Consider the following 27,833-nt stretch of genomic DNA (forward strand, 5'->3'; position numbering starts at 1 on the left):
CAGGTAAATATTAATATAATATTATTTGTGTAAAAATTTTATCATCCCCTTATTTATTTTTAAATGCTATAATAGTGGTGGCTCTGAAGAAAGTATCAAAAAAGCAAAGTAAAAATTTGGATTTCTATTTTACTTAAACCCTCAATTTTATTTCTTTGAAGTTTGCCCTAATTTCAAATTTAGGATGGTCAACCATTTTTATGCAACATTTAGCCAAAAGCTCTACATCTTCTAGCTCTAAACAAACAATAACACACACATTTTTAAAAATTTTAATCATTTCTAGCTAAATTAAATTTTGCAGTTATAATCTGATTCACAATAGGATTGTACAGAAGGAATTGTACAATAAAAAAACTAAAAGTACCCCCAAATGTATGATGTAGCATCATTGGTAGAGTTTGCAGCTGGAATAGATTGTTTTTCTTCCATTTTATATTATTAACTACATCTGAAGCATAAAATGGGGAAATAGTTCTGCAACCTTGCCAAGAGAATTTATAGAACTAGTGCATTGTCTTTCTTAAATACTCCTTGATCAAATCAACATTTTCAAGGGCTATAAATAAACATTTGAGTTTTGAGATACAAAAGCCATATTAAAAAAGTAATTGTGCTTACTCTTAAAACAAGCATTGAAAATGTCATCTTTTGGTCATACGTTATACATAGCCTAGGGATGAGGAAATAAAATCATGCATTGCCTGAACACAGCATTAGATTTTTAAAGCATTTCCCACTCAGACTCTGATGCTTGATTGTTTGTAGTGAGCTGAGGAACAATGTTTGGGGCAGTTAATTTTTGTTTGGACTCAGGAAATTTTTCTGCCTTTTTCCCATTCCTAGAAGTCCCTCTAGTGGTGACTAATGTGAACACAGTAAGAACAACGCAGAAACAATTATTGTTTGTGTAAAATCCAGAGTCACCCTGACATGTTAAAATTCTGCATTTGTTTTTCATAAATGCTATTTTAACAAGTAAAACTAGAGCTCCTTTCCTCTCCTCTGAAATTCTAACTTGATTATTATAATGAGCCCTTACCTAGGAGACTGGCCATTATCTTTTTTCCAGAACCTAAAGAAATATATTGTGAATAGCACAGTCTTTAGAAAATTTAATTTCATATGGACATTAGCAACCCGGACTGCTACTGGTAACTATTTCAAAGCCCACTTTATAAACCTCATTCACTTGATTTCCAAATAAGAATTTGCTGAATGGAAATGTCATTAAAATGCCATCATCTGTGGGGTGTTTATTGTCATGTGCTTTGTTTTGTTTTTTTAACTAACAATTTGTAGCGATGTGATTTTCATCTCAGAACCCTGTGACTGCCTATTATGTTGTTTGAAGTGTTACATTTGTTCATCAGTACCTCATACTAATCTCTGTTCTTGTCATTTGTGTCACACCCACCAACCCTGCTACACACAGGGAGCATCTGGCTTAGACGGAAAGCCAGGATCCCGGGTGAGTCAGCACCTCAACTTGCTCCAACATGTTTTGTGGCTGTGAATTTTATGCTTTAGGACAGACTCCCATCGAACGATGAGGAGTGCATGGGACTGGAGCGGAAGGAGAAGGTGGACAAAGAGAGTGGCCAAAAAAGGGAGAAGCAGAGGGAGCATGGGTGGCAGGCCTGTTTGAGACACAGCCTACACTCCAGAACATCTTCTGAAGCCTGGGTTCAGGTCCGGATAACTTGCAACACGGGAAGAATGACCAGTCTGATTGACTTCATTGTCTTAGAATCCCAGACAGATTTTTTTCATAACCAATGGATACATCCCGCAATTCCATGTGAGAGGCCCTCTGAAGGAATCAAAATCATGTGAAATCATTTTAACTTGTTTTCCTTTTTTATGTTCATGTCTATATTAGAAACGTAACTTCTTCCCTGGAACTAACTTTCAGATCTCTGTGCATTGAAATGATTCATCTGTCTTCTGTCATTTTGTCTCTTTTCTATGGTTTCTAAGAGCTCCTTCTCTTAAAGTTCAGCTTCAGGTCTTCAATATTTAGAAGTTTTCTGAAGATGAGCTTGGACTTCAGGCAGTAAGAAAGAGATCAAACTTGATGATAATGCAGCAACACTAGAATGAGTTTAAAACCCTGAATTATTTCATGTCACAAGGCTCTAATATTGTAAACGAGAAGAGTAAAAGAGAAATAGGAATACTGTTTAAAAAAATTGTGCTGGAATAGCTCCTATGTTTGTAAATGCCATAACAAATTCATTACAAATCTAAGCATAGTCTTCCTGAAAATGAACAAATATATCTGAGGTCCTTGCTAGATATTTTAAAATAATTTTATTTATTTTATTTTTATTTTTGGCTGTGCTGGGTCTTTGTTGCTGCCCAGGCTTTTCGCTAGTTCCGGAGAGTGGGGGCTGCTCTCCAGGTGCAGAGCTCTGTCTTCTGATTGCAGTGGCTTGTCTTGCTGCTGAGCACAGGCTCCAGGGTGCGTGGGCTTCAGTAGTTGCGGCACAGGGGCTCAGTAGTTATGGCTCCCGGCCTCTGGAGCGCAGGCCCAATAGTTGTGGTGCAAGGGCTTAGTTGCTCCGCGGCATGTGGGAATCTTCCCAACCCAGGCATTGAACCCATGTCTGCTGCATTGGCAGGCGAAATCTTTACCACTGAGCCACCAGGGAAGCCCCTTGCTACATTTTTAAGCATCAAAAGAAATTCCAAACTCCTCAATTTATTTACTTATTTTTTATTTTATATTTTTGCCACACCCCACGGCTGCAGGATCCTTGTTTCCTGACTAGGCCTCGAACCAATGCCCCCTGTAATGGAAGAGCAAAGTCCTAACCACTGGACCATAGGGGAATTCCCAAGCTCTTCAATTCTAAAAACCTGTTTCAGGACGTTATTATTTTCACTGGACCTCAGTGTTCCTTTGTTCATTCAAATATCGCCTAGTCTGCCACAAAAATCCTAATCCTGAATCAGAAGGCCAGAGGGCAATTATGCCATTAGATCACCTGGCTGCCTGGTTTGTGCCTTGCAAGCTCACAGACCTGAGCCACTGCAGCAGAACCCATGAGAGGAATTCCTTCCTCCTAAGCCCCCTGCTCCTTCCAACAGAGCTGAAGAAAGTTTAAACAGTTAAAACATTGTTCTCATTTATTTAATTTTTTTTTACTTCTATAACTGTTCGAGCCTCTTAAGCAGCTGAAAACAAGACTTCAGAGCATTTGTGGCCAAGAGGAGTTGGGGGTAACTGTGGGGCCAGAGAATGGATGTGAATAAGAGGTGATGTGAAGCAAGAACAATTACATTTTTCTTCATATGGTTTTAGGGGCAAAGTGAAGATGTTCTATTTAGCCAGGGAGGAAATAGATAATTAAAGTTGATGCACAGTTTTGTGTGTGTGCCTTTCATTGAAATATGCAGTTATATAAATCATTCCTTTTGCATGAGTTTCTTGAAAACTACTGGCCTGAAAGAATCAAGAATAAAGCAGTTTGAAAGGAGATGTGTCATCTTACTTTCTAAGGCATATTCACCCAGGAAAAGTCCAGGATAAATTATAACTGCATTTCTTACAACCCTTGGGATATGTCTCATATCTTCTTATTTTTATCTTTTTTTAGGGTACAGATGGCCCTATGGGACCCCATGGCCCTGCAGGTCCCAAAGGAGAAAGAGTAAGTCACTCCTGAGGTTATAGAGCTGTGGCCTAAAGAAAACACAAAGTGTGGCTTTTCCTGTTTAGCTGATCTGATATGTTCATTTCCCAGAAGAAATAAAAGACCATCTAATAGTAAATGGAAATAGATACCGTCTTAAGTTCTACTCAAAGTCCTCACACAGGGAGAATGACAGAGTATTAGAATATGACTGCTTTAATTTAAAAAAAAAGCAAAAACAATGCATATATTTTCATAGCTTAAATAAATAGCTCAGACCATTGCTTCTTAACCCATAAGGAAGATATTTTCATTGGGCCTTTATCCAGAAAGTTGAAGTCAATAGGGCTAAAATTTCCGGGATTATATAATCTGGTTGATAATCTTTTATATAAAGCTCTTGTATTCATTCAGAATAAGTTATAACCTGTTTTTAAGGGAAATTACAAAACCTAAGTATTCTCTGCACAGTTACACATGCTTCTTTTATTTTAAGCAAAAGAATAGCCTTTCTTTAATCATAAGGAAATAATTTTAGTGCTTTTTAAAACAAAAACCTCTTACAACCTCTCTATATCTTTGAGGGGGAAAAAGAAATTCAGTGTAGAAGATAAATATCTGACACAAAAAAGAAATGTACTAAAGCATCAGCAGCTGGTTATCTTTCTAGAACTTCTCTCCCTTTTTTTTCTGTTTTTCTCTCCTTTTCTTTTCCTCACCTTGGAAAACTTAGAAGGTTTTTTTGTGTCTGAGTAGAACTGTGTAATCAATTTCCCCACCATCCAGGATGGATGTAAAGAAAGTATCCTAATAGTGAGGTCTTCAAAATGTTGGGATGATTTGCTGTGCATGTTTGTGGTCTTTTAAAACTAGATAAGAGTTTCATCAGTCTGGGATAATTTGCTTTAAAACAGAGAGCCATATAGAGATTTCTTTGGCATACATTCCAATCCTATAATATCATGTCCTATAAAGTGAAATCATTTAGTAAATATTTATCACATTACAATATACAAAACACAGGGTACTCTAGTGTGAAATGGAAATGCTCTCCTCCCATTTGTGAAGTCTGTTTTGCTAATTGTTCTAGTGAATTGCATAATACTATTATAATTGATTCATGATCCTATAACCTTTTATTAATACACTGTATATATTTACTCAGTACAGTAAAGGAATCAGCTATATTCCATGATTTAAAAGAGTTTATAATCTAATTGTAGAGGAAAAAAATATCTGCAAGGAATAACTTAATAATGATGCCAAAATGAATACAAATATTGCCGACTGTGGATTCAGCGATGAGGAAAGCTGGTGTTACTCAAGAATGCTTCTAGAACGGAGTGACTCCTAAAGGAAGAAATCATATGAGCCTGATTATCACTGTCTTATTCCTAAGATCAAACCAAAGACTTATGAAGATCATCTTACTTAGAAATATTTAAAAGCCAAGAGTCTCACGCTGCTGATGCATTCAAGCATTGTATCAAGAGATTCAGCACGTGGACTAAAAATGGAGCACCAAATCTCAAGTAGTCTATTGGCAGAAGGCCCTGGGACTCAAGAGGGTTTACCGTTTGGTAAATCAGCTGTTACTTCCGAGAGCTCTGCAGTGTCACAAGAGTATCAGGTCTCAGCGCTGGGGCGGAATGCACCAGGGGAGCAAATGAAATGACTAAGAATTTGTGCAGGCATAGTTTAAGTCAAATGGTGTGCAGTGTAAAGTGTTATGCTTATATTTACTCGGCGTGTTAACTATCTTAACTGGATCAGATAGCAGTACTCTCCAAGTGTCCCTCACCCTAAGTGCTAAACTGGAGTGAGATTCTCAGAGTTAATTGGTTGAGGTGCCATCTGGACTCTCTTGAAAAAGTTTCAAATTTTAAAGAGGCAGGAATCAAGAAAGGGGGCCATTCTAGATTAATCCCTCAGTGTAGACAGGCAAATTAAAAATCCTGAATGAAATGAGACAAGCCTAAAAGAAAATAGGTGTTTGATGGACAGTACTGTTTGAGAATTGTCAAATACATGACTAGCAGTATTAGTATGCATGACTAGTAGTAGTAGTATGCATGACTAGCAGTATTGAGTACACGTGACTAGCAGTGTTAGTACACATGACTAGCAGTCTTAGTATACAGCTCCTCAGAGCACCTGATGGTCCTGCCTTCAGCTGATTTCTTCATCTTGGCCTTGTAACTACTTAGAAACTCTGTAGAATGTGTTAAATTTGAGAGAGGTTCAGCATTCTTTTGGAATGAATTAATCCAGGAAAAGAAGTGGTGCATTCAAAACCATGTGTTAATATTTCACTCCTAAAAGTTTTCAAACGAGGACCGTTAGGATGATTTTGGTTCTAAGTGACAGAATCCCAACTCAAAATGGCTTTAAACAGTAAAGAAATTGATAGTTTTATGTAGCAAAATATTCGAAGAAGGAAGTCTAGTCTTTGCTTCTGTGCCCTTTCCCTGGCTGGCTTTGCCTTTTGACCACAGGCAAGCTGGTTACAGTGGTTCCAGACTTCCCCTCTGGAGAGGCATCAGCAGAGAACAAACACAGGGACCCTCTTCTCCTTTATCTTCCTTAGCATCAAGGAAACCTTTGCCCAAGCTTCCCAGCGACTTCCCCTGACACCTCAGTGACCAGAATTGGGTCATATGTCCATTTCTGAAACAGTCACTGGCGAGGGGGATGCAGTTGTCATTATTAGCTTAAAGTAATTATTTGGGATGGGCAGTTCTATAAACGGAGTTTTCCATAGACAAATGCTTCATGACGGCTTTATTCAAATCAGTCACGGTGTATTAATTTTAAAAACAATAAAGCTGAAGTATTTAATCAGAGGAGGAAGGAGGGACTAGGTATATCTTATTATTAAGATATAATCTATGGAGATATTTCAAACTAGATCTACTCTAATCCATTGAGTTTCTTCAAATTAGACAGGCTCCAAGTTATGTGAATTCTCCTTCTAAATCCCCACCTCCCACTACACACACACACACACCGTCACCGTCAGCACCACTACCTTGTAAAAAAAATCATAAATAACACTGCCAGATGGCAGCACTTATTTTGAATAAGTACTCTTTGGGTTGCCAAGCCCTTCATTAAAAACAAGACCTTTAACTGTATAATAACAATGACAGTTATTATTTATGGACATATTATTTAGCAAAATATATTTCATAGTTTATAATAACATTTCATCTTTAGAAAAATTACTGCAGAACATGTATTCTTCTGATTTTACAGCCAATGAAACAGACACAGAAAGGTTAAGAAAATTACTCAAGGCCGCACGACTAGTAAGTGCCAGAACTGGCATTCAAATTTAAATCTGTTTCATTTCAAAGCCTGGCTACTTTACTGAATGCAACTCCTGTTCTTTCAGTAATAAACATGAAGTAATAATGGAACTTTTACTAAGTTCAACACGATTTTATTGTATTTATTCCCAGTAATCTGATACTATATGTGCCTCTAAGTAACAGTGTTAATTAGCACCAACAACTCCTAAATTTAAAGATTGTTAACAGTGAGTTGAAATTTGCCCCCATGGCAATCTAGAGAGTAGAGAAACACAGAATAACCCTTGGATCTGTATGCACAGTTATCAGCTGAATTTGTCATTTTACCCTTGAAAAAGATTTAGCACCTTTATACTTCCTCAAGGGTGGTGATAAAAGAAGGTAACATTTTCTGTTTGGCCCTCGTATAAACATCGCCATTCCTCCTCAAGTTTTTATTCTATGGACTGTCAAACTTTGGAGATGGCAGCAGAAGAAAATACTACTTGAAATGCAGAACATTTATTTCTCTATTATCACAATTATATCATATTCCTGGAACCACCTCCAATTGCACTTTTATAAGTGTTCAGATTATTGTCTAAGCCAAGGTAAACTATTCTCCTTCAAGAGGTACATGGAGAGAGCGATGAAGGCAGTAAATTCCTACATTATCAAGCATTGAAGAGAAGGCATAAAAGTTTTTAAACCCTCTTTTTCATAAAGGAAGAAAAACATGCACGACTGTACTGATTTGACTTGATTCATTAATTCTACAAATATTTACTGATGTGCCAGACACTATTTAAGCTGTGGGCATGCAGTAGGGAACAAAGCCAGGATCCGGATACCCTGATGTGCATATTCTAAGGAAGGACTCAGCAGAGGATAGACAATTTATAACATGGGTATGTCTCCCGGTATATGAGCACTCTCAAGTAAAATACAACTCACGTAGGATGGAGGGGAGGGGAGGAAAGGAGGAAAGGCTTGCTGAAGAGGAGACATTTGGTAGGAAGAAAAAAAAAACATTTATCCTTACATTTTTGAAAGAGTAGTAACTTAAAATAATTAGTAATGAATAAACATTTCACATGAATGCCAAAGAAACCCAAGCACAGCACATTAGATAGGCAAGTCCTTTTGCACAGTTGGACAGCGTCAGTCTGACCTACAGCCCTTTCAGAGGTGATTCTGTAAAATGCACTAATATTTTCTTTTGCTGTATCACTGGCAGCAACCCTGGAAGAGTCTGCCTTTTTAGAATTTTGATAGAATGATGCTTCAAATAGAGGCTTTAGACACAAAGCATTAGAGAAAGTGTATGAATATAGACGTTTGTGTATGATCGGAACTCTCATCTTTTATTATAGGGTGAAAAAGGAGCTATGGGAGAGCCGGGACCCCGAGGGCCGTATGGTCTGCCCGTGAGTTCTGTGTCTCGCGATGTTTCCCCCAGCATGTGTAGACGATCTGTTACTGGCGCAGTTAACTCTCCCCTCATGGGCAGACTAATCCCATTAGAGGAGCAAAGAGCAACCCGCTAATTCTCTTCAACACCAGTGTAACCCTGTGTTTCAGAGATAGGTCATATTTGTGCCATGTTCTCACACTCAGGTACACTCATCCACGTGCTTCACAAGACTGAGAGGATCAGAGGCTGTCCATGAGATGGACAGGGCTAAGCTGAAAGCAGGATTTGGGGCCATCTGACTGGACGGGTACTTGGCCTTTCCGTGGGAGGTCATTGTACCAGAAGTGGGTGTGGAAGCTTTATTTAAAACAGCTGTCTTCAGACTTTATCCATTCTCACAGATAACTTACAAAAACTGCTCTTGCTAATAAAAGTTATTTCTAAATGGATATTGACAATGGTTTTGCTGTTTCTGACCTTTCTAAATCACTGTGATGACAAGTGATCTTCAGAACAGAGAATGTTTGATAGTGTTCTATCTTCTGAAAATTCTCAGTTACCCCCACTTCAAATTGAGGGCCTGGGGTCTGCTTCAGAATATTCTTTTTAGGATAATTGTGAATGATGCAATGGGGTAAGATAGGACTTCAGTAGAAGCACATACTTACTGTCATCTCGAGGTTTTTAACCACTGTGTAGCTTCCACATACCTTGCACATTCTAGTTTTTATAAACTGAAATAAAAGCGTCAGCCATGATTATTTGAGTGCTAAAAGAGATGCCGATTTTGAAATAGATTTCAAAATCTAATTGATGGAATCAAGCATCTTCTCAGCAACTTTTGGGTGGATCCATTGTGTGACCCTGGTCATTGCCCAGAAAATCTGCTCCACAGGAGTGAATGGATAGGAGACCATTCATCTACAAACAGTTTTTAAATTGTGAGCTTCACACCCTCAATATTTATAGACAAAGTGCACATCTAGACAAACGAAAGCTGTATTTAACAAACAGTTTTCACATTCTTTGCTCACTCATTTATTAAGCTGTCAAAGTAAAGTAGTTTTGATTTCCATATTCTATTAGTGCTTGTGCGTTTTTAAATCAACTAAACAGTATTTTTGCTTTTGACTTACTCCTAGATAAGTAACTTGGATACCAAGAATTAAACTTCAGCAAAATATCACACTATTTAACCTGATACATACTAAAACATGTTCATCACCCTTAACTGCAACATTAACAGTCGCTTCACTCGATTTAGTGGAAGAAATTTGCATTACTAACCAATAGAGGATTTTTTTTCACTTTTCTGAATTAGTTGTTTTAATACTAGTGTTGCATGTCCAGGCAGCCTTAAATAGAACAATAGCCTATTCATGAAACGTAGGAACACTAATGTAGCTACTGTGGTTCTTTGGCAGGGGAAAGATGGAGAGCCTGGTCTTGATGTAAGTAAAACATACAGTAAACATCTTCCCATTATAATAGATGCTGATGGTCTCCATCGTCAATCACAGCAAGAATAGTTCTAATTTTTTTCTGTGCACAGAGTTACGCATACAGCATATGTTGCTGTGCATGTAGACAGCAATATGAAATCTACCGCTAGTGTCTGCATGAGATAGACATGGAGGCAAAGACCATAATTAGTTTGGTATAAAATTAATAACTGACAGTTGATATACTCCAAAATACTTTCCCAAATTAGAGACACTCAACATCTGTGGCTGAACCACTTATTTTAAAATATGCATAAAATTGAAACATCTTTTACATGCTACCCTTAGGGAAATGGTTATGTTTATTTTTAAAGCTGTTATACGGTATTTTTCTTTTTAGCATTAAAGTCTCTATATATCTTATAGTAACATAATTTTCTAAAAATAATGTTAAAGTCAATCCGTCTTGAAATGTTTACTGCTCGTCCTGTATTATGTGAACAATAGCAGGAGCAGAAGTGTTAGTAGTAATTGTGTATCAGGCACCTGTGGTGTGCAGACATCATTCTGGTACTTTATATACATCTTCGAGTTTAATGCTCACATTGGGAGTTGTGTAGTAAATATTAACCTCATTTTATGGTCAAAGGACTAACATGCTGAGGTGAGTGATTTGCCCACAGCCACACAAATCCAAGGACGTGCCATGATTCACACTAGGGTCCTAATATTCTCTCCACTCCATTTCTTTGGAGAAGCAGCAAGAAACCTTTGTTTATAGATACTTGAGATGTTAGGAAACTGTTATTTCCAAGTACTACTTTACCCGTCTAAGTTTTGAGATTTGGGGCCATGCCACGTTTCTTTATATTTGCGTTCGGAAACATGAAATCTTGTTTCTTTCAGTATGGTTTTGCCACAGTTACATCAATAGATCTTTTTGGTTTGCTTTTTGTCCTGTAGGGTTTCCCTGGTCCACGAGGCGAGAAGGGTGACCTGGGAGAAAAGGGGGAAAAGGTGACCTCTCCAACCTAGCATGTGCCTGCTTGATTTTTCTGCTTCTGTCTGCTTTGCTGTTCAAGCTGTGTGATTCTTTCTTACATCTCATCTTTCTCCATCCTGTGCTCCAAAAAGACACTGATGTCTGATCTAATGAACCAGGTCTTCACAGAGGAATAAAGAAGGCTACACTGAAAGAAATAAGGGCACTGTTAGTGTAAAAGAAAAGAATTATAATCCCCCGAAAACCAGGCTACAATTTTTTGGACTACCTGACACCAATTAGTTGAAAAACTGAAGTTTCCAGGAGGTGTCAAAAATGAGAGGGGCAGGCATTTATTACATTAATAATATTAAATAGCGCAAATCTGCAACAGTCTTCTGGCAGAGCTCACCTAAGCCTATAAAGCCAGCACCTCATTTATCTCCACAACATTCACGGTAGAGACAGGATATGTCCTGTATCTTGATTTTTTTAGTTGGAAAGTGGAAGACAAGCATTGTTTCTGAGACCATTACACAGGGACCAGGACTTGTTGCCTTCAAACACCACAGGCATTTTAAATGAAGATATTAGTGTATTTTATGAGATTGGTTTTTAGGTTCTATCTCAAGATAGATAAGGAGCCAATATCAGACAAAATGGTTTTATGTCTGGAAACAAAGTTTGGATTATGGCTATTTTAAACCACTTTTTCTTCTTTGAAGAATAGTTATATATAGTTTTATATATATATATATATATGACACAGATGAAGAAGGGGGAAAAAAAAGAAACCTCTATAGAATAATGAAAATCCTAAAGTGGCTGAATTGTACTTCCACAGTTCAAATTTAAACCAATTCTCTTTCTCAGATTGGGCTTCCCATGTGGCTCAGTGGTAAAGAATCAGCCTTCCAGTATTGGCAGGAGATGCAGGAGACACAGGTTCGATCCCTGGGACAGGAAGATCCCCTGGAGGAGGAAATGGCAACTCACTCCAGTATTCTTGCCTGGAAAATCCCCTGGACAGAGGAGCCTGTCAGGCTACAGTCCATGGGGTCACAAAGAGTAGGACGTGACTGAATGACTGAACACACACACACACACACAGAGTTCTCAGATTAATTTATGCTCTACTTAACACACTATTTTCAAAACCCTATAAATTCTCTTTAACAGTAAAGTTCATAGATGTTAAAAAGCAAGGCCAAATGAGAGTTGCCCCAAAAAGGATATTAAGCCTTCTGTGTATTCTTCGGGCTTTAAACAATACTTAGCTTCCCACTCCTAGGAAAGTGCATGTGAGTGGTTATATAAAACATCACTATCATCTTTGTCAACATCATCATATTTATTGATGTGTTTTTATGTTTTTCCTAGAGCTTTACATATGAGAGTCTTGTAATCTTCATAACAACCCCCTAAGGGTGGCGTTATCATTGTCCCCATTTCATAGGCAAGGAAACTGAGGCATAAAAAAGTTCTTTTATTCTGAACTGTAAATTGTAACTATGAAATATACATGTTTTGAGGTAAAAGCTTTGGGCCCAAGGTGTGTGTGTGTGTGTGTGTGCCTTCAAGATTATAGACATTTATTTTATACTTACCTAATGGATTATATGAGTCTAAAACTTCATCCACTCAAAATAATGTTAGCATTATGAAGATATTCATTCTAATGATCTTTTAAACAAAGAAGAAATTACCAGTATTATAACTTGTGAAAACCTAAAGCTACAAATTTAATCCTCAGAATAATGTTAATCACTCAATACAAAAGTATTTCTGTACTTCAGATTCCATTATTAGAAGTTTTATACTTAGGAAATTAGATCCAAATGTGAGCCCTTTATGTATATCATTCTTTGACAGTGGAGATAAAAATTAGCAAGAGCCCGTATGTATTTATATCCACAAAGACACAGTTGCAAAACTATGCTGATTAATAATAACACTGACACATTATTCTCTACAATAGTATCTGTTTTCCATAAAGCTTGAGGTTCTCTAAAATATTGGTAAAAAATGATTCCCTGAGCCTGTTACAGTCAGCATTCATATGACAACGCTTTTTCATTGAATGATTAATCTGAGTTGATTAACCAATCAAAGGAATGGAGTCCTAAATTAGTAACACCCAGCATACCTGGTGTCGGTCACACCTATGTGAGGAGGAGCCCACTGCCTCTCAAATAAGTCTAAGTCAGTTTTATGTCACAGAACAATGTTATTTGCTGAAGAAGAGTGTTGATTCATCTCGCATGCGTGAGCAATTTACTCCCAAAGCTCCTCCCATCGTCCTTCCTATCACACCTGCTTTCATTTCATGTCACCCTGGCATCTCGAGTCTTTGTTTTTGATTGCAATCAACTAAGCCACACAGAATTTCTCTTTCCCCGATAGTAGAGAAACCCAACTGGTTTTGATTCTGAGCCTTCTGATGCAATCTTTTTGGCACACAGGAGATCAATGTGGAGTTTCACTCACACAGTCAGAACGAATGCATTAATTTGAATGCATATCTCATCTATATCTGTTATGTATATGTCTTTGAATATTAATGCTGTTTTGCTTCTGAAATTATTCAGATTTACTGTATCTGTCATCCTGATTGCAGAATGAATATACTCATTTAAATATGTATTGCATAGTATTTTGTATTCTGCACTGCACCAGCTTCTTGTCTATAAATATGCAGATATTTATGCTAATATGAAACAGCTGAGGTACATTCCTTCCTTCGCCTCCTTTTGCCTCCTTTCCTTAATTCCATGCAAACTTCCACAACCTTTACCTTGATTCCTAAATACTAATTCCCATGGCTACATTCCCACTATGTAATTATCCTGCCTACCTCATTTTTAATATTAGCTCAACTGAATCCAAACTGCTTTTCCCCTCTGGAACAAAACTTTTTTTTCTTTTGCTTTTGTTACCTTGTGAGTAAGCTGGAAACCCATTTACCATTGTGAATACCTGGCATGACATCAAATAAGCAATTAAAAAACATCTCTTGGTTTATAAATAAGTCTATTTCTCCAACTGACATTGCTAAGAAATCTTAGCACTTTTAAAATTTATTTACCTGACACAATCAGGGAAGTATTTGTTTTTAGTTTCCTTAAAAAGAATGTTAAAAGAAAGAGAAGGATCTTTTTTAACACACTGTGTTTAAATGAGAGCTACAAAAAATGATGTCAGAAAGTTGGATACATTTCAAAAAGATACAAATATTTTTTCCTTTTCCTCTGGCTCATGTAACTTTCATCTCTTATAGGATTAGGGTGGGAAAAAAGTTGGTAGGTACTGCAGATTGGCTGTGAAAGCCTCCATTATTCCTCTCAACTTCCCCTGCCACCGGCTGACTTCAATACAGTTGGTGTCTGCCGTCTTCACCGGAGCTGTGGCGGGAACACCTCATTCACAAGGACCCTGGCATTGGGTCTAAGTCAGCACTGATCCTCCTTTCTGACGTGTCAGCTTTTAAGTTCTTCTTTCATCTTGCTGAGTCTTTTTAATGAAATCTTGTATTTCACTCCCCAGAATCCATCGCCACGCTGAAAGTCTGTTTTTTCATAACGTCATGCCTTATCTAAACCAGAAAACGGTGGTAAATGCCCTTCCAGACTTTCATTGGCTAAACCATCTTTTGAATCACCATTACTTCCCCCCACCCGAAATAAAAACTGTCTTTTATTTAAACCCTTGTATCCACAGGGGGAAAAGGGAAAGAAAGGCAAAAAGGGGCCTAAAGGGGAGAAAGGAGAACAGGGTGCTCCTGGATTAGATGCACCGTGCCCGTTGGTATGTCTGACTTGTGCAACTGTCTCCAGGTGCCCCATGCGGAGGCTGAGCTGGGAGAGGAGCAAGCTGGAGGGGCCGTACCAGCGCAGTTCTGATTGGGTCTGTTTTCAAAAGACAAAAAGCATTTTATTTTGTTATGGGAGTATAGCCGATTAACAATGCTGTGATACTTTCAGGTGGACAGCAAAGGGACCCACCCATACACATACATGTATCCACTCTCCTGATTGGGGTCTTTTAACATAGACTTTAAAGTCCCTCGGGTTTTCCTGGTGTGTGCCACCCTTTGCCTCTGGTCACCAGCTCTTCTTGGGTTTCTCAGCAGTCAAGGATTGATGTGCATCCAGGGGGTGAATGCAGGATCAGAGGAGGAACCAGGACTCTTCCCTCACGCTCCCCAGAGCAGGTCCAGGTGCCCAGACAAGCCCTGGTTATAGGACCACGTCAAGCTCTATTGTCTTTTGTCCAACCTCGCTGGCTGTTGCCTTTCCCTTCAGAGTTGCTCCTCTCCCAGTCTTTTGTTACCGTGGTTATTTCTTTAGCAGGATTTGTGCTCAAGTGATTTCTTCTGTTTAGTAACGTTATGAGTTAATCTTTACAAACAGGGATTCCGTGGCGTTAAGGGGGAAAAAGGGGAGCCAGGCCAGCCTGGCCTGGATGGGCTGGATGCCCCTTGCCAATTGGTACAGTATTTCTCTTTCCTACCACCCTGCATGCCATTCCTTTGTTTATTACGCATTCATCCCTCTCAGTGTAAAGTGGTACTTCCAGAGCAAGCTTTCCATGATAAACACACCACATGCATGTGCATGAATAGCTCCTTCAGCGACTCTGCAGAGTGAAGAGAGCATGTGTTTCAATCAGTGACTGCGAACTAACCTCCTGACGTTGTTCTCACAGCTGACATGGGTGCCATGTCTGTGTCCTGGGGAATGTCAATTTATCCAGTAACTATTTCAAGATGACAATAAAAGTACATTAAAAAAAAGTAAAGGTACAGCTAGGCTTTAACTTTGGGTTTTTCCCCTAAAGTTAGCTTTTTTTCTTTAAAAGAAATAAAGGCATTTTTGCCACTTCCACTAAATTTCTGTCAGGCTGTAAATAAGGCCAAACCTACAAAGTTAAGCTTCTATGGTCAAGATTTAACCAGTTCGAGGGAATGCTGTTAAGAGACCATAGAGACAAAAACCAAACTTCTTGAAGCTTCTAAAGGTGATAATAGTCTGTAGCCCATATCCTCTTCTTTGTCACATAACCTTTTCAATTTAATGGCCTCTCCTTTTGAAACTCACTTTCCTAAAGTAGAAAGATCTTCCCTACCTCCATTTGGCATGAACTCAAAATCCTTCTTACACTAAAATCTAAAATTCTACTGGGTGATCCTTCTCCTTGTACCAATCTGGCATTACCAATTTTTTCCCAAATAAAGTCATTTTAAGGTTGTTTTTTTTTTTTAAAAAAAAACAATTAAAAAGTATATTCTGACTTTCTGAGGTGTAAAGGAAAATTGTATGATTGTGTTGATGGTTATATTTGGTCTGCATGTTCTCGTATTATTCTTAAGTACTAAGCATGATTCTTTAAAGATAAATTTATGCTTCTCAAGTCTTTTAAGAGATTGCATAAGAGAAGAAATTTTTATTCAGTCAATAATTGCAGTTAGATTTCCATATGATGTGCCCGGTCTTTTATTTTGTTTGCTTGATATTGACAATAAATAATAGTTCACAATCATTTCGCTGGGAGAAAACACAAGCATGCTTCATAGTATGTCGGTTCTTCTTGTCTTATTTATATCATTTGTATCTGAAGAGTGCTTACACCTTAAGTGAAAATAAATTTTGCAACATTTTTGTTTATTCAGGACTTGTTAATTGGCTTCTGAAGAATTTCAATTAAAAAATTGACAAAGACTTTGGATAACATTTTACTGTAAAGATATAAACACTACTTATTTTTTACTCCAATCAATTTAATGGTCTACTTTTTCTGCTTTCAATCTAGAAAAGTTGAAAAATACGCCATGTGAAGAGCTATAAACTTCAGATAGAAATGGTTCATCACTGATTACTCATCATTATTATGCATTTAGCCATAAAACATAGTGATCAGGAAGAGAAGTTATTTTCATTTATTGAATAAAGATAATTATAAAAGGCATTTTAATGAAATTAAGAGAAATAGTACAGATTTATTATCTAAAGATATAACTAAGTAGACCACTAGGTTTTACAAATCATTGTTCAACGTTAAGGATAAATATTTGTATATTTTATTTATTTGCAAAATGTGTACTCACTTTGGAAAACATTTGAATTTCCTTCATTTTAACTAGTGTTGGGTAGTCTATTAGGGGTGGATAAAAGATGCCTATGACTAAAGCCACCTAACAGCTATAAATCCATTGTTAAGCCTCTGAGCTTATTAATTATGAAGTATGATAACTTTTGTGGAAGCTGAGGAATTTTTATTCTTCTTTTTAAAATAGGGGCCAGATGGATTACCCATGCCTGGCTGTTGGCAAAAGGTAGGCATTACGGAGTTATTTCTAAAAGAAGCACTCTCCCTTTCTCTTCACCTGGCCTAGCCCTTTCCATTTAGAACAGATTTTTTTTTTTAATTTCACATTCTTGGAATATATATGGGTATTAAAAAGCAAAAGCTTCCATCTCTGGAATACCTTTTGATGGTGTTTGCTGCTAATTTATTTCTAAATGGATAAGTGAAAATAGTACCTAGCAAACACTGTAATTTGGACCTCTCCTTATTTAATCTTTTCTTCAAAATGGAAAGGGGCAGTGCATCTTGACAATGGTTTGCTTGTGTCAAATTCCTTTTCTTCCTATTGTTTCAAATTATTCTTAATTGTGATTCCTTTCCTATTTATACTCAATTACTTAGATAAAATATGCAAATACACGGTAGAACCCTGTCGATCAATATTAGTCACAAAGCTGAGAAAGCAGAAAATGTAAGAATGATTTTTTTATTCAAAGATGCCTTGATTTATTTAGGAGAATATGGTTATATTTAAGTTGATATACTTTATGATAGCAGTTTGCTCTAGACTCTGCATTTGGCCACCCATAGTCACCATGTGTGTATTCAGTAGAGAAGGGAACTTATTCTTCATAGAGAACCTGTGTAAAAAGGCTGTGTGATAAGCCCTTTCATATAGGTGACATCACTTTAATCCTTATCATAATCCTATAGGGTATCACTGGGCTTTCCATGTGACTCAGTGGTAAAGAATCCACCTGCCAATATTGGCAGGAGATGCAGGTTCGATCCTTGGGTCAGGAAGATCCCCTGGAGGAGGAAATGGCACCCAGCTCCAGTATTCTTGCTGGGGAAATCCCATGGACGGAGGAGCCTGGTGACACAACTGGGCACACAGCACAGGGTGTTAGTAACCCCAGTGACGCTGTGAGGGAAATGAAATGCAGAAAAGTTAAGTAACCTCCAAGGGCACAGACCTAGTATGTTACAGAACTAGAAGTAGACAGTGGAAAGCAGTGGCAGAACTTTGCGGAGGGAAGAGATCTGTGTACTGTGCTGTGCAGAGAATACCAAACCTTTACACTGTAACGGTGCAAACCTCAGCATAAAGCACTGTGCATACGCTACCTAAGGTTAAAGGAATTCCACTGATGTGAAAATGAGCTGAGGGAAGGATCAGTTCAGTTCAGTTCAGTTCAATTGCTCAGTCATGTCCGACTCTTCATGACCCCATGCATCGCAGCATGCCAGGCCTCCCTGTCCAACACCAACTCCCAGAGTTCACTCAGACTCACGTCCATCGAGTCAGTGATGTCATCCAGCCATCTCATCCTCTGTCATCCCCTTCTCCTCCTGCCCCCAATCCCTCCCAGCATCATATTCTTTTCTAATGAGTCAACTCTTCGCATGAGGTGGCCAAAGTACTGGAGTTTCAGCTTTAGCATCATTCCTTCCAAAGAACACCCAGGACTGATCTCCTTTAGAATGGACTGGTTGGATCTCCTTGCAGTCCAAGGGATTCTCAAGAGTCTTCTCCAACACCACTTCAACAACACCACTTCAAAAGCATCAATTCTTCAGCACTCAGCTTCTTCACAGTCCAACTCTCACATCCATACATGACCACTGGAAAAATCATAGCCTTGACTAGATCAACCTTTGTTGGCAAAGTAATGTCTCTGCTTTTGAATATGCTATCTAGGTTGGTCATAACTTTCCTTCCAAGGAGTAAGTGTCTTTTAATTTCATGGCTGCAGTCACCATCTGCAGTGATTTTGGAGCCCCAAAAATAAAGTCTGCTACTGTTTCCCCATCTATTTCCCATGAAGTGATGGGACCAGATGCCATGATCTTCGTTTTCTGAATGTTGAGCTTTAAGCCAACTTTTTTACTCTGCTCTTTCACTTTCATCAAGAGGCTTTTTAATTCCTCTTCACTTTCTGCCATAAGGGTGGTGTCATATGCATATCTGAGGTTATTGATACTTCTCCCGGCAATCTTGATTCCAGCTTGTGCTTCTTCCAGCCCAGCATTTCTCATGATGTACTGTGCATATAAGTTAAATAAGCAGGGTGACAATATACAGCCTTGATGTACTCCTTTTCCTATTTGGAACCAGAGGGAAGTATACATGCACTTTTATCATTTTGAATTTTTTCCTCTAACACTGTGGCTTATTCAGTCATTTTTTTTTAAATGTATTGAAGTATAGTTAATTTAGTGTGTAATATTGTGTTCCTTCCTTCTGTACAGCAGTGATTCAGTTATACACATATTCTTTTTCATATTCTTTCCCATTATGGTTTATTGCAAAATATTGAATATGGTTCCCTGTGCTATACTTTAGGACCTTGTTGTTTATCATTTTTCAGGCGTTTTTGACTGGCAGGCTTCACGGGCAAAACTGCAGGAAGGCAGAGAGACATAGAGAGACAGGACTCTTATTTACCTCTCATCTCATCAACTCTATTGGTGAGGAGATCCTGTGAAACTGCCTCTCTTGCTTAACTACTGTCATACCGGCTTGGCCAGGGAAAGAAAACCCTTCTCTCCCAGTCATTTATTCAGTAGCTTCCCATACTCCACTTTCAGCCTGTCAGACCACTAGCTCCCTCACTTTGGAGGTCAACTGGTTCTTAGGAAGATGAGCCTGTCATCATAGTCTTCTTCACCTGAGAAAACTATCCTTTCACCGTCATAACCCCTGTTCTCAGAATTTTTAATACCATCCTGAGCTGGAATTACCATCTGCTCTTTAACCTCGGCCCTGTAATCTGATCCTGTCATGATTTTTTAATCCAGTCATCCGAACACTTTACATGGAGGGAGATGTGAAAGGCCTAACCTTATTCAGCCTCTGACACTACTCGGAACTTGGGTTCACGTCATTTTCAGCCTCTTCTAAACCATGGCCCTTTCGTGAGGCATAAAAATAATGGCAACAAGCAAAGGATTCATCATCTTGTTGGTTCATAAAATGGCCAGACCATTTTATGAGCTAATGTGAGTGGCTCAGAAAATCAGAAATTTCCCTTTTAGGTACTTATTTTTCCACAGAATATATACTATGCCCTGTATAAGATTAAGGCTCTCCTAAATCTAGCCTCTCTTTATATAAAGAATATATACAACACTTAAATCAATTAGACTTCAATAAAATTTTTAAATGGTAAAAAAGAGAATAACTCAGTGATAAAGCTTCAAGATTGCTTACCACATTCCCCAACACAATCAAATGCAAACCATTGTGATCATCCTCTCCCAACATCTTCCTGCACCAAAAAGAGAGAAAGAAAACAATTAAATGGGGTTGGTAGAGGCAAACTATTCAATTTAGAATGGATAAACAAGGTCCTACTATATAACACAAGAACTATATCCAATCTCCTGGGATAAGCCATAATGGAAAAGAATATTTTTTTAAAAGTGTACGCATGGGTAAAATTGAGTCACTTTGCTGTAACAGCAGAAGTTGGCACAACATTGTAAACCAACAATACTTCAATTAAAAAAAAAACAATTAGAAAAATGAAATGTTCTAAAATTTCTCTGTGGTCAACTTAGCCATCTCAAATACGCTGTTGGTCAAATCAAATTAATTTTTAAGTGATATTATTAAAAGAAGGCCAGGAGATTACTTAGTCCTGTTTTAGTGGACCACGTTTTTTAATATTAAGTTTAGTAGTGTCTAGAGTGATGCAGGTTCAAACCCTGAATTGGGAAGATCCCCTGGATCGGGAAATGGCAACCTGCTCCAGTATTCTTGCCTGGAAAATCCCAGGCAGAGGAGCCTGGTGGGCTACAGTCCATGGGGTCACAAAGAGTCAGATGTGACTGAGCACACACACACAGTCTCTAGACTCAGTGATAAATGTTTGACTGAAAATTCAGATTGTAGCCACAGAAGAAAGCGCTGTGATTAATGAACAAGTCCTATTTTTTTTTTTTTTTTTATTCCCTCTCTGGTGGCTCAGATGGTAAAGCGTCTATCTACAATGCGGGAGACCTGGGTTCGATGCCTGGGTCGGGAAGATTCCCTGGAGAAGGAAGTGGCAATCCACTCCAGTATTCTTGCCTGGAAAATCCCATGGACAGGGGAGCCTGGTAGGCTACAGTCCATGGGGTTGCAAAGAGTCGGACACTACTGAGCGACTTTCCTTTCCTTTCCTATTGTTTTTATGCTGCTCTCAATAATAATTTTTTCATGTAAAACTATTTGATATTTATTTAAATTACTTTTCTTTCTAGATATAGTTCAGTTATCTGTATTTGGAGAATAATGATGTATCAATTCACATTGTAATTCATACAGTGAGTAAAAGGCAGAACTCATGGTTCAGAAAATCCTTAAAAGCTATTAAAATTATCATCTGTCCTTATCCGGAGATTAAAAACCACTTCATAGGAAAAATACCTATAGCCTTCACATTTTTAAATGTTTCATGAAATTTTGTTTTTTCAGATAGGGCAGGCTTGCAACAGAATCTTCCTAAAGTAAGGTGACCGATTTTTTAAATTAAGTTTTAAAAGCTTGTGGGGAAAAAAGGATCTTTAAAATTCTGGAGACTATTTACAAAACATTGGTTTCTCAAAAAATATGTTTGAAATTTGAGATGAGTGGGTGTGTGGAGAAAAGAATACTTCCTGTACACATTCTCTGGCCTTAGCATGATGTGTGTAACACTAAGTGAACTTTATTGCTAAAAATCACAGGGTACCCAGCCTCTTACACATACTTAATATAGCATCTATTTTTACTGGAGAGAAAAAAGCAAATATTTTTAATTAGTGAAATGAAAGATGACTGAGGATGAGTCACCATTGTGATGGGGAGATGAGAGATCTTTAACATCGTCCTTCTCTGGACATTCTACTTTTCTCACTGATTTTTGTTTGCGAAAAAGTCAAGTTTGTCACCAAGATCTGCTCTATAAGTTATACCTCAAAGACTTTTGTTCTTGTATTCTCTCAGACTTAAAACTTCAGCTCCAGGGCAACGTTAGTAATTATGGCTGCCACCCAGAGCAAGGAACTGGGCATTTCTAGATCTTTAGATCACAGTAGAACCTGTCATACAGCTTGAAGACTTGACAAGAGAGGTCAGTCCTGCTCGCCCTTCACAGCAGGGCAGGGCCGGGAAAAGGAAATAAGAACAAGGACAGCGGAGTGTTACAGTTGGGTGTCAGTGAAATAAGCAGTGCATTACACTTGTGTTCTAATGCTTGGAGACGATTACATAAGCCATGCATAGAACATGTATTTTAATTATGGTGTGTCTGTGATAAAATTCAAATTTTCTGCTTTCCCAGAATAGTTAGTGAGACAAACACTTCCCACAGACTTCTCAGTAGCAAAATAAAAATGTGGGTTGAACCGAGGATAAAATGTTTGATGAGTTTTAGAAAACTAGTGTATAGGACATATCAACTGGCTCATTGATTAAAAAAAACCAACAAAACAACTTCTATTCAGGGTTCTACCAGTTTTCTTAAAATAAAGCCAATTGGGAATTTTTATCCTAAACTACTAATTCTCTATATTTCTCTTTTTTGTTTGTTTGTTTGTTGTTTGTTTTCCTGCAGTGATGAATCTAACCTTCCGAGCATGACGTTGTGTATATAATGGTCCAGTTTTTATATTTATAGTTGAAATTGGATTGCAGATTGTACAAGTCTGAGATATGTTTACATGTAGCTGCTTCTTCCTGTTGGCTGTCGTACACATATCCATCTTTTCTTCCCTTACATCTAAAATCGGGCAAGATGTGAAACCAGTAAGAAGCCTGCAGAAAATATAGATCAGTATCTCTTTATCTTATGTGAAGATATGTATTTATATGGACCCAGTGATAGAAATCGATTGTTCTTGCTATTTTCTTACCTTGGGCTTGTTAATTGCATGGGCAAAAAAAGCGCCATGAGATAGTTTACATGAAATTGTGACCAAATACGAACTCAAAGCTATGAAAATGTACTATATGGACTGAGTTTAGAGTTTATCATCACAGCCCTCCTCACCTTTGCTGTTCATACCCACACCACCCACTGAAACTGACTAAAGAGCATGATTGTGTGCCGAGCCTGCTTGCTGTACACCTTCAGATGCTAGCATGCCGTGTGATGAGTCATTTGATCACAACGGAGCTTTTATTTCTTTTGTCATCTCAAGGGGGTTACACCGTGGCTTATTGCCAAAAAGTGATTAAGGTGGCGGAGAGCGCACACACAAATGGTCTTGTATTTTACGGGTGCTGCGGTCCCAGCTACAGATCTTCAGCTTCCAGGATTGTGGGCTCATGTGGCCTCCTTGGTTAAAACGTCCAGGGGCTGAGCTAGTTGCTGACACCAGTTTTCCTTGGGCTGCCCTTGGCAGTGAAGACAAGGATAGAGGATTGGTTCAGCCTCCTGCGCTGTCTCTCGTGTGACCAAGCAGAAAAGAGGTTTACAAAAAGGCAGGCACCCAGAATAGTGGACTTTTTTTTTTTTAATAAACCAAATTCCAGCAAGTGTTAAAATGGGTGCATTTGGAAAATGACAGAGGCGTACAGCACTTCTTTGGGGTAGGAGGTTCTTGGAATGGCAGTCCCTGTTGCTGAAGACAAAGCATGTGTACATCTCACCAAAGCTTGGGTTGCTGAAGAAATCACAAATCCCAGGAAGCGGGTGGATGAGACAACCTTTCCTGAAGATGTAGGAGAGTTCACCCTACATTGTCTACAGAAGCTGATGTGAGAGCTTGCTCCCATCCAAGATCCAACCCGTGCTAAACATTTTCTACAAACTTCTAGAAACAGAACGATATTTTCCATTCTTTTTAATACTTTTTTCTTTTAGCCCCAGGAATATTCAGGAAACTTTTTTTTCAGCTTTTGTCACATTTATTTTGAACAATTTTTTTTTTTTTTGTCTTCAAAGCCTTGCAACTTGGTACACCAATGGTCCAGATGAGCTTTTGCTAACTTCCCTCTTGTTCTGAATAATTGAGGAGAATATAAAAGAAGCTCCACTTTCAGTTCAGTCATTGTAAAGCATCAAAGTTAAGCCATTTTTCAGTACTTTTTGACTTTTTTTGTAGGATGAATATAACATACATAGTGATTATCAGTTAAGATAAAGTCAAGATTTGGTCACATTTGATAGTATTAACTCATTTCTATTTCTTGTAGTTCTATTTAGATCTAAGTTGTATCTATATTTGGATTTCTTTTATCTTTTTTATATTTCTAAATGTTTGTCTTATGCACAGACCAAATCTGAGATCTCAGAAAGCTGTGAAATATAGTTGCCATTAAGAGTATTTTTTTCAACTACTTGCTCAAAAGTTACCTAATTGTATTAGACGGAGCATTTCTTTGCACAGTAAAGAGTTGCCAGCGTGTTTTGAAATGACTTATTACGTTAGGGTTACGTTAGGAGGAACATCATCAGTGAGCAGTCACTCTTTCAACCCATTGGACAATACAATTTCTCATTTCGGGCCGTTTTGTGGGAAATTTTCTGGTTTCGTGTATAGGTTTTCACCAGCAGAAGGGAAATTACCTCACCATTGGCTTCTGGTGACAACAGTTAAGATACGATTGTAAGACAGGGATCCTAAGATCCTTATGATCTCTTTCAGATTATATAACCAAATGCTCAGTTATACAAAATGCCTTCTTTTTGTTTCGATTATGTTTTTGAGAATTGAAAGATGTTTGAACGAATCTATCAATCAAATTGGTAACATTTCTAGTAACATTCCACACTCCGAAACCAATTTAGCATTTTTCAAACAAAAGAGGGCATTTTCTACCCATCTCTTGTATGAGCTGGCTAGGATATGGTGTTTTTTCAATGTCTGAAACAATTTGTCTTAAATGGTTTGGAAAAATGAACTAAAGCGGGTAAAGCTACAATCTCTTCAGGAGAACAAACAGTAGTGTCTTGAGAAAAATCTGGTGGCTATATTTCTTCCTGTCTATCTTTCTTTCTACTCCTCCAGCAGAAAGAGGAATCAAGATGGATCACTATTTAAAACTTGCACAGCTTCAAAAGAGAATACCTCAACATCAAAAGAGAAACATTTCACATACAAAAAATATATATATTTTTTAAACATGGCCCTTTAGAATACTGTTCTATTCTATGTGTATATTGAGGTTTTGCTCTATAACTGATTTGACAAAATTGATTTTTATTCCATGATTAAAGGAAGCTGTAAACTTTCAATATATTTATTTCTTTGGGGAAAACCAAAGGACTGTGGTCCTCCTCTTTGTTCCATGGAATTACTAGGTCTTAACCATCTTGCATAATTTTCAGCTTTTGTTATTAAAATATTTTAAATCATCCATTTTGTTATCAACATAGAAAATCCTCAAGTAATTGCCTAATGAACTCATGAATGTGTCTGCTGATATATGTGTTGGCAGATACATATCTTTCTTTAAGTTTTCTTTCTTTTAATTTCTCATTGGATAGAAGATTAAGAAAAAATACATGAGAGACACATTGAAAATAAGTCAAGATCAGGTTCTATTTCTGATAAGCATCTTTTAAGAATGTCAAATTGATATGTGTTTTAGCTTTTAAATTGTTTTCCATTTATGTTGGTGCTAATGTATTTCTCTTTCTTTATGGAAAATGCAATTCTACTATGGATAATTTCATTTCTCTGTTTAACAGCATTCCTAAACTGTTAGTGTGTGATTTTAATTTTAAAGTTTATGGATTCACTATAATTATGGTTCAATGACCAGTCTTTCTTAATGTAAAAGAAAACAAAACAGCGTACCCTTAGGTGATGTGTGTTTGTTTGGATTGTGGATCCTCTTATTTCATGTTCATTTCATGTATCATATGCCTTTATCAACTTTCATCTTTTAGCTTATATAATTTGAGTGACAAAACCAACATTAGACAACCTGCATACATTCATAGAGTACCTGACACATAAATATGCTGAAATTTTTCTTCTAGTTTTCATTTTCATTATGAAAAGCAGTCATGAAAGGTTTTTCTTATTTGATTTCATAGAAAACATGAGAATATCTTTAATTTCTACCAGAAATGATCTGTTCTTAAACCTTGTGCATGATGTTCTGATGAGACAGTAAGAACTCTGATTCACCCAGTAGTTCAATCTATATATGCTCTGTCTACTATATGTATATATATATACACACACCTCTCTGCTAGTTTGGAAATGATCAAATCAGCATGATCAAATTAGGACATTAATGGAAAAATTAATGGAAATTAATGGAAAAAATAACTGGTATCATATCTTTATCACTTAGAAAACATGCTTAATTTTCCAAAGTTTTATTTTTAATGTTTCTATTGTAGTATAAAAAGTTAACACAATATTTCATTCTTTTTTTTTGACCATTATATATATTCTTGCCCAGAAATACACAATGCTTGTTAAGGTGGGTGATGTTTTTAATGTCTCCTAATAAATGATCATAGGAACATGCAGATATTGATATTTGAAATCTTGTTTTTCTCTACTTCTTGATAATGAATTTATATTAATAGTTACTATTACCAAAAATGAACTTTTAAAATTTTTACCAAAACAAACAAAAACCTTGCTGTATCTAAAAAGTCAGGACCACAACAACTTAATCTTATATTCTCAAGAATAAAGATTAACAACAGTCACCTGTGATTCTGGCTGTTAAAATAATTCATTCCTAATGGAATTAACATACTTGACCAGTTATAATTCTGCTAAGTTATTTTAGAATTTAAAGACCTTCAGTCCCTAATCTTTCCCATTTTTGTTGAAATAGCTTCATATCAGCTAGATTTACTATATGCCATAGCAGAGATACCCTTACAACTTAAATTTTAAGTGGATTTTGTTTTTGCTAATTCAATACTGAAACATTTTAATGGCATTTCTCATTTTTTAATGTATTTAAATGCAGAAGTTATCCTATGCTGCTTATTGACAAAACTGTCCTTTGGGGAATAAGAAGACTTTTTCAACCTGACCTATTACATTTGATTTACTGATAACAAAGTACCAACATTTCTCAAAATGCAGTGGATATTCTCATATATCTCAGAAATATTAATTGGATTCACAAAAGAATGTCTTACATATCATTGACATTTATGTGAATATTCTTTATACTGTTGTAAATGTTTCATGCAATTTAATAACATTTTTAAAAGATGTATGTATCTGATTTTCCTTTAGAAAATATATTTTTATTTGTATTTTTTACATTTTAAAGTTCATCTCTATGTGCAGCTATTTTTATATTGCCAAAAAAAATCACATAAATACAAAATGAGAGAAAATGCAAAAAAAAAATATTTTGGCAAGCATTACACTGCATATTTTTCTTACTGTTGTGTGGGCCAGTCTCATGTAATTGATTATTCTAAGAATGTGTTGTGTCTTACCACTGTAAATATGGCACAAACCTGTTTTTCTTGATAGTATAAATAATTGAAAGATTGAATTCTCCCTGTTTGATTTCTTGTTTCATTTCACGATCATTTCTCCAGCTGAGATTACAGAATCAAAAGACACAGTGGTTTTTGATTTGCAGCCTGGAGATAACTGCCTTGTGTTCAGTTTCTGATTTGTTTTTATTTGCTTTTTTAACTTGTTTTCAGGGTTCCTAGTTTGTGAGAAGTTGATCTTCATAATTATTTTTACACTATTTATGACTTATTTTCATAATGTAAAAAGTGTGTAATTATTACAATATTAATCCAAACATGGTCATGAATTGTATTGCTATAAAGCTTTATTGATGTTCACGAA

General features: G+C 37.1%; 1 protein-coding gene across 1 annotated transcript in view; it reads left to right on the top strand.

The window, feature by feature from the left end:
• COL25A1 (collagen type XXV alpha 1 chain) overlaps positions 1 to 27,833 on the top strand; it is a 512,490-nt gene extending 484,657 nt beyond the window's left edge. Inside the window, exons 31-37 of the mRNA XM_024993507.2 lie at positions 3,603 to 3,656; positions 8,302 to 8,355; positions 9,767 to 9,793; positions 10,748 to 10,801; positions 15,176 to 15,253; positions 17,059 to 17,097; positions 22,652 to 27,833. Coding sequence (XP_024849275.1) covers positions 3,603 to 3,656; positions 8,302 to 8,355; positions 9,767 to 9,793; positions 10,748 to 10,801; positions 15,176 to 15,253; positions 17,059 to 17,097; positions 22,652 to 22,654 — 309 coding nt within the window. The 3' untranslated portion in view covers positions 22,655 to 27,833. The remainder of the gene's footprint in view (positions 1 to 3,602; positions 3,657 to 8,301; positions 8,356 to 9,766; positions 9,794 to 10,747; positions 10,802 to 15,175; positions 15,254 to 17,058; positions 17,098 to 22,651) is intronic.

Source organism: Bos taurus, chromosome 6 (genome assembly GCF_002263795.3).
Source record: "Bos taurus isolate L1 Dominette 01449 registration number 42190680 breed Hereford chromosome 6, ARS-UCD2.0, whole genome shotgun sequence".
In the NCBI taxonomy this organism is placed as follows: domain Eukaryota; kingdom Metazoa; phylum Chordata; class Mammalia; order Artiodactyla; family Bovidae; genus Bos; species Bos taurus.